The following is an 8,063-nucleotide window of genomic DNA, read 5'->3' as shown; positions in this document are numbered from 1 at the left end:
GTTTATTAAAAAAAAAAGTCCTCTGAAAATCAGATGAGGTGGCTCAAGCCTGTCACCCTAGCACTTTCGGAGGCTGAGGCAAGTGGGTCACCAGAAGTCAGGAATTTGAGACCAGTCTAATCAAAGTGGTGAAACCCTGTCTCTACTAAAAATGCAAAAATTACCCGGGTGTGGTGGTGCACGCCGGTAGTCTCAGCTACTCAGGAGGCTGAGGCAGGAGAATCACTTGAACCCAGGAGGCAGAGGTTGTAGTGAGCCAAGATTGTGCCACTGCACTCCAGCCTGAGCAACGGAGCAAGACTCTGTCTCGAAAAAAAAAAAAAAAAAATTCCTCTGAGAGCTGGTCGTGGTGGCTCACGCCTATAATCCCAGCACACTTTGGGAGGCTGAGGCAGGTGGGTCACCTGAGGTCAGGAGTTCGAGACCAGCCTGGCCAATGTGGTGAAACCCATCTCTTCTAAAAATACAAAAATTAGCTGAGCGTAGTGGCGGGCAGTTGTAATCCCAGGTACTCAGGAGGCTGAGGCAAGAGAATTGCTTGAACCTGGGAGGTGGAGGTTGCAGTGAGCCGAGATCACACCATTACATTCCAGTGAGACTCCATCTTAAAAAAATAAAAGTTCCCACCAGGAATAAGGTGTGACGGACAGTGAGCCACGTCCTGTGCACACAACAGATTTGCATTAAATATGTGATCATTTCCACTTTGTTGATATGATGGGCTGAAATGGGACCCTCATTCCTGAAATTTCCTATGTTGAAGTTCTAATCACTGACCTCACAATGAGACTGTATTTGGAGATGGGCGTCTCTAAAAAGGTGATGATGGTAAAATGAAGTCACTAGGGAGGGTTCTGTTTCAACAGGACTGAGGTCGTTATAAAAACAGAAGGTTGGCCAGGCAAGGTGGCTCATGCCTGTCATCCTAGCACTTTGGGAGGCTGAGGTGGATGGATCTCCTGAGGTCAGGTGTCCAAGAACAGCCTGGCCAACATGGTGAAACCCCGTCTCTACTAAAAATACAAAAATTAGCCGGGCATGGTAGCAGGCGCCTGTAGTCCCAGCTACTCGGGAGGCTGAGGCAGGAGAATTGCTTGAGCCTGGAAGGAAGAGGTTGCAGTGAGCCGAGGTCATTCCACTGCACTCCAGCCTGGGTGACAGAGTGAGACTCAGTCTGAAAATAAATAAATAAATAAATAAATAAGAAAATGACTCAACCTCCCAGCTACTGGAGAGGCTGAGGCAGGAGAATTGCTTGAACCTGGGAGATGGCGGTTGCAGTGAGCCAAGATCACGCCACGGCACTCCAGCCTGGGTGACAGAGTGAGACTCCATCTCAAAATAAATACGTAAATAAATAAATAAATAAGAAAATGACTGAAACTCCCAGCTACTCGGGAGGCTGAGGCAGGAGAATTGCTTGAAGAATCCAGGAGGCAGAGGTTGCAGTGAGCCGAGATCGTGCCACTGCACCCTAGCCTGGGTGACAGAGAGATTCCGTCTTAAAACAAACAAATAAATAAATAAGAAAATGACTCAACCTCACATTTTTGGAACACTCTCTGTGGTCTGAAAGAATATTATTTCAGCTAGAACTCTAACTGGATTCAAAGCCAAAAATTCAGTGACAGATGGAGCGAAGACAATATTAGATCTTGGACAATTCTTCTTGCTACCCTCACCAATTTGCCCAGCTTACCTGGACTTCATTAGTTGTTGTTGTTGTTTTTTTTTTTTTTTTTTGAGAGACTGGATCGTGCTCTGTCACCCAGGCTGGAGTGCAGTGGTGTAATCACAGCTCACTGCAGCCTTAAACTCCCAAGCTCAAGCCATCCTTCCACCTCAGCCTCCCAAATAGCTGGGACTACAAGTGCACGCTACCACGCCTAGCTAATTTTATTTTTTCCTTTTTTTCAGACAGAGTTTCACCCTTGCCGCCCAGGCTGGAGTATAATTGTGCGATCTCAGCTCACTGCAACCTCCGCCTCCTGGGTTCAAGCGGTTCTCCTGCGTCAGCCTCTGGAGCAGCTGGGATTACAGGTGCGCGCTACTGCACCCAGCTAATTTTTTTATTTTTTTATTTTTTTATTGTTTTTATTTTTTTGAGGCGCAGTCTCGCTCTCACCCAGGCTGGAGTGCAGTGGCACAATCACTGCAAGCTCCAACTGCCAGGTTCATGCCATTCTCCTGCCTCAGCCTCCCAAGTAGCTGGGACTACAGGTGCCCGCTACCATGCCTGGCTAATTTTTTTGTATTTTTAGTAGACACGGGGTTTCACCATGTTAGTCAGGATGGTCTCCATTTCCTGACCTTGTGATTCGCCCACCTCAGCCTCTCAAAGTGCTGGGATTACAGGCGTGAGCCACCACGCCCGGCCAATTTTTATATTTTTAGTAGAGGTGGGGTTTCACCAGGTTGGCCAGGCTAGTCTCAAACTCCTGACCTCAGGTGATCCAACCTGCCTCGGCCTCCTAAAGTGCTAGGATTACAGGTGTGAACCACCACACCCAGCTGGGCTAATTTTTTTTTTTTTTTTTTTTTTTTTGCAGGAAATTCCCCCTGTTGCCCTCAATGGGGTGAGCGGGGGGGCTTTCTGCCTTCGTCTCCCCCCGCGCCGGGGGGGCAAGCAATTCTCCCCGTGCCCGGCCCCTCTGAAATTTCTTGTAATGCACCGTCAGAAAAGTGGGCATTGCATGGAAACTGAGGCCCAGCGAAATGACTCTATCAGGCGATTAATCTTTTTTCCTACTTCACAGACATTTTGCAAGCAGATCCCTCCACCCACAGGCAGCAGGAGTCATCCTTACCTCCATAATTTCCATAAAGACAGAAGGAGGAGAGACACCATCAGAAGGATGACCAGGCTGGAAATTAAAATAAATTTGGACAGCTTTGGTTTGGGAGGCGTTGGTGTCTCTGCGCAGGAATCTGAAACAAAACAAAAAGGCAGCTATAAGTTTTCAACATGATGTTACATCTCATCCCTAACCACCCTCCTCATTTTTTTGGTGTTTTTATTTTTTCTTGGTTGTCACTGTTTGTTTTTTGTTTTGTTTTTCTTTTTATAAATATTCGTGTCAGCAAATCTTTTACTTACTTTTTTTTTTTTTCTGAGACAGAATCTCACTCTGTCGCCCAGGCTGGAGTGCAGTGGCGCCATCTCAGCTCACTGCAACCTCCGCCTCCCGGATTCAAGCAATTCTCCTGTCTCAGCCTCCTGAGCAGCTGGGATGACAGGCGCCTGCCACCATGACCGGCTAATTTTTTGTATTTTTGAGTAGAAACGGGGTTTCACCATGTTGGCCAGGCTGGTCTCAAACTCCGGACCTCAGGTGATCCACCTGCCTCAGCCTCCCAAAGTGCTGGGATCACAGGCTTGAGCCACTGTGCCCAGCCCTGTCTGCTATTGTTAATACAGCAATTTTCCTGCCTCAGCCTCCCGAGTAGCTGGGACTACAGGTGTCCGCCACCACACCGGGCTAATTTTTGTATTTTTAGTAGAGATGGGCCTATTTTTTTTTTTAAAGAATGTTAGTGTCAGCAAATTTTGATTCCTATGGAAAATATCCTGGAAAGAGACACTGTGTCTCTGGACAACCACGCATCCCACAGCCACCCCCAGGAAGTAAGGGCAGGTTCAACACGCAGCCTTTGGAGACTTGTAGTTGCTGCAGGTCTTACAGCATGTGACAGCTTGCTTTCATCTGTTGGTGGCTGTGCACCTTAAATCATGCCCCCTGAAAACATATGTTGAAGGCCAGGCACGGTGGCTCACGTCTTTAATCGCAGAACTTTGGGAGGCCAAGGCAGGCGGATCACAAGGTCAGGAGTTTGAGACCAGCCTGGCCAATATGGGGAAACCCCGTCCCTACTAAGCATACAAAAATTAGCCGGGTTTGGTGGTGTCTGCCTGTAATCCCAGCTACTCAGGAGGCTGAGACAGGAGAATCACTTGAACGCGGGAGGTGGAGGTTGCAGTGAGCCGAGATCACACCACTGCACTCCAGCCTGGGCCACAGACGGAGACTCCCTGTACAAAAAAATAAAAAAATAAAAAATAAATAAAAACATTTAGTCAGCCGTGGTGCCGCGTGCCTGTAATCCCAGCCACTTGGGAGGCTGAGGCAGGAGAATTGCTTGAACGTGGGAGATAGATGCTGCCGTGAGCCGAGATTGCACCACTGCACTCCAGCCTGGGCGACAGACTGAGATTCCCTCTAAAAATAAATAAATAAAAAATAAAAACATTTAATTGGCCATGGTGGCTCGTGCCTGTTATCCCAGCCACTCAGGAGGCTGAGGCAGGAAAATCGCTTGAACTCGGGAGGCAGAGGTTGCAGTGAGCCAAAATCATGCCACTGAACTCCAGCCTGGGCCACAGACTGAGACTTCCTCTAAAAAAAAAAAAATTAAAAAATTTAAAATAAAAACATTTAGTCGGCCGTGGTGGCACGTGCCTGTAATCCCAGCCACTTGGGAGGCTGAGGCAGAACGTAGGAGACAGATGTTGCAGTGAGCCGAGATTGTACCACTGCACTCCAGCCTGGGCACCATGAGAATGTTTCTCAAAAAAACAAAAGAAAGAAAACTCTCCCGAGTGAAAGCAGCCAGGGAGTGAAACAAAGAGAGGAATTGCTTTCAGGTGGAGCCCTGGAGGATGACAGAAGGCTGAGCTTGCTCAGACACATCCTGCTCAGACACACCCTCCCTCCCACCTCCCGGGAAGGCAGGACACCCTCCCTCCCACCTCCCGGGAAGGCAGGACACCCTCCCTCCCACCTCCTGGGAAGGCAGGACAGGGTCAGTGGCTATGCCTACTCCAGCCTGGTGACAAGGCTATGGGACACTGCCGCGTAACAAGCATTACCCCGAATCTCGCCTCTCTGCCAGCATGTCACCTCTGACCAGTCGCTTGGGTATGTGTCTGGCCCATATGCATCCTCCATACCCTTCACCCTGACCCGGAAGGAGTAACACTTCTCGGCATCCAAGCCTTCTATAGTGACATTGCAGGTATTTTCCTGTTTGGACTGGAGAAACACATACACACACACACACACACACACACACACACACACACAATGATCAGTGAAGTAACCTGTCTGTCCGGAGTTTTCCGGGTTTGCAGTCTCGCTGACTTCAAGAATGGAGCTGCGAGGCCGGACCCGGTGGCTCACACCTGTAAACCCAACACTTTGGGAGGCCGAGACGGGTGGATCACCTGAGGTCATGAGATTGAGACCAGCCTGGCCAACGTGGTGAAACCGCATCTCTACTAAAAATATAAAAATTAGTCGGGCAAAGTGGTGGGAGCCTGTAATCTCAGCTACTTGGGAGGCTGAGGCAGGAGAATCGCTTGAACCTGGGAGATGGAGGTCGTAGTGAGCCAAGATTACACCACTGCACTCCAGCCTGGGCGACAGAGTGAGACTGTGTCTAAAAAAAAAAAGAGATGGGGTCTTGCTATGTTGCCCAAGCTGGTCAACAACTCCTGGGCTCAAGCAATCCTCCTGCCTTGGCCTCCAACAGTACTGGGATTACAGGCATGAGCCACTGTGCCCGGCCTGTATTTACTTTATTATTATTTTAAAATATAATTTATTTATTTACTGAGACAGAGTCTTGCTCTGTTGCCCAGGCTGAAGTGCAGTGATGTGGTCTCGCTTCACTGCAACCTCTGCCTCTCGGGTTTAAGCAATTCTTGTGCCTCAGCCTCCTGAGTATCCTGAGTAGCTGAGATTACAGGCACCTGCCACCATGCTCGGCTAATTTTTGTATTTTTAGTAGAGAGGGAGTTTCACCACGTTGGCCAGGCTTGCCTTGAACTCCTGACCTCAGGTGATCCACCCTCCTTGGCCTCCCAAAGTGCTGGGATTAGAGGTGTGAGCCACTGCATCCAGCCTGTATCTATATATCTTTACAGATATAAATGGATATAAAAATACAGATAAATGTTCTATTCTATGTATCAATTTATACATATATAGTTTATATATGTTTGTAGATATATGTACCAATAAGATATCTCTATATGTATATTTATAGTGTGTATATATAAGCTGTATATATAAGGTGTGTATATATAATTGTGTATACATAAGCTGTGTGTATATATCTGTGTGTATATAAGCTGTGTATATAAGATGTGCATATACATGTGTATATATAAGCTGTGTATCTATATGTTTGTGTATATATGTGTATATATAAGCTGCATATCTAAGGTGTGTATATATGTATGTGTGTATTTATGTGTATATATAAGCTGTATATATAAACTGTGTATATATGTGTATATATATGTGTATATAAGCTGTGTATATAAGCTCTGTATGTGTGTCTGTATATATATGTGTGTATATAAGGTGTGTATATATGTGTGTATCTGTATGTGTATATAAGCTGTGTGTGTATATATATAAGGTGTGTGTATATATGTGTGTATATACGTGTGTCTATATATGTGTATATAAGCTGTGTATATGTGTGTATATAAGGTGTGTGGATACGTGTGTATAAATATGTATATATAAGTTGTGTATAGAAAGTATGTATGGCCGGGCGCCGTGGCTCACGCCTGTAATCCCAGCACTTTGGGAGGCCGAGGAGGGCGGATCACCAGGTCAGGAGATCGAGACCATCCTGGCTAACACGGTGAAACCCTGTCTCTACTAAAAATACAAAAAATTAGCCAGGCGTGGTGGCGGGCGCCTGTAGTCCCAGCTACTAGGGAGACTGAGGCAGAAGAATGGCGTGAACCCAGGAGGCGGAGCTTGCAGTGAGCCGAGATCACTCCACTGCACTCTAGCCCGGGTGCCAGAGCGAGACTCTGTCTCAAAAAAAAAAAAAAAAAAAAGAAGGTGTGTATATATATATACTGTATATAAGCTGTATATATAAGCTGTGCATATGTGTGTGTATATATGTATATAAGCTGTGTATATATGTGTGTGTATATATATGTGTGTATATAAGCTGTGTATATATGTGTGTATAAATATATGTATATAAGGTATGTATGTGTGTATATATGTGTATATATAAGCTGTGTATCTATATGTGTGTGTATACGTGTGTATATATGTATATATAAGCTGTGTATATAAGGTGTGTACATATGTGTGTGTATATATGTGTGTGTACACACACATATATGTAGATATACAGTCGTGTTGCTTAACGATGGGGACATGTTTTGAGAAATGCATTGTGAGATGATTTCTTCATTTTGAGAATATTCTAGAGTTTACTTACACACACCTAGCTGGTCTGGCCATGATATAAATAGATTGAAAGACAGAGAGAGAGATAAAATAGAATGAGATAGATAGATAGATAGATAGATAGATAGATAGATAGATAGATAGATAGATAGATAGACAGACAGACAGACAGACAGACAGACAGACAGACAGACAGAAATATTATTGGTTGTCTTTCTCTGGAGACCCCTCAGAGACACAGAGAGAAACATGAAAAAGACAAGCTGGACTAGAGCTCTCTCAGGAAGATACAACAGAGTGGAATTCAGGAAGGTGTAGACAGAGGGAACTGGGGTCTGATGAAACAGCAAATCCCACAGCCTGCACCTGGGGGACACTCACCCACCAACGCTCTGAGTCACGGCCGCCCGGCTCACCTGCCACTCCGTGTCGAAGGGGCTCCGGTACTGAACCTCATAGAGGAGATCCCCGTAGGACAGGTCAGAACACGTCACCGTCACTGCGTCCTGATGCCACGAAAAGCTCACATGCTTCGGGAAACTGGGTTTCACTGAGAAGAAGAAATAACAGAAGCGACATCTCTCCTCTCTGAGCTGATTGTGACAGGCTTACCTCATCCCCTTTCTCTAGCCTGTACCTCTCCTCCCCTTAATACCTTATGGGTCTTGGGGTTCACCCGTCCTCATTACTTTTATAGGAGAAGCTTCCACCAGAGTTCCAAGAACCTGTAGGTTTGCAAAGGAAGGAACTCTCTAAAATTCTGTGGAAAGTGTCCTGCGTGTGTGTTATGGGATACATTATGTCCCCCACAAAAATATATGCTAAAATCCCAACTCCCCA

The 8,063-nt window shown here is 46.1% G+C and overlaps 1 protein-coding gene across 1 annotated transcript; it reads right to left on the bottom strand.

Moving 5' to 3' along the window:
• Positions 1 to 2,803: 2,803 nt before the first annotated feature.
• Positions 2,804 to 7,773, bottom strand: LOC116464719 (cytokine receptor-like factor 2; the record flags this gene model as incomplete). The annotated part of the gene is made up of 3 exons (XM_032147980.1): positions 2,804 to 2,928; positions 4,868 to 5,030; positions 7,640 to 7,773. Coding segments are annotated over 3 exons (422 nt in total), but the record flags the coding sequence as incomplete, so codon positions are not given.
• Between the last annotated feature and the right edge of the window lie 290 nt (positions 7,774 to 8,063).

This window comes from Hylobates moloch, unplaced genomic scaffold (assembly GCF_009828535.3).
Source record: "Hylobates moloch isolate HMO894 unplaced genomic scaffold, HMol_V3 SCAFFOLD_1418, whole genome shotgun sequence".
Taxonomy (NCBI): Eukaryota; Metazoa; Chordata; class Mammalia; order Primates; family Hylobatidae; genus Hylobates; species Hylobates moloch.
Note: the sequence above shows the minus strand (reverse complement) of the source record. Positions and strands in the feature narration are given on the sequence as shown.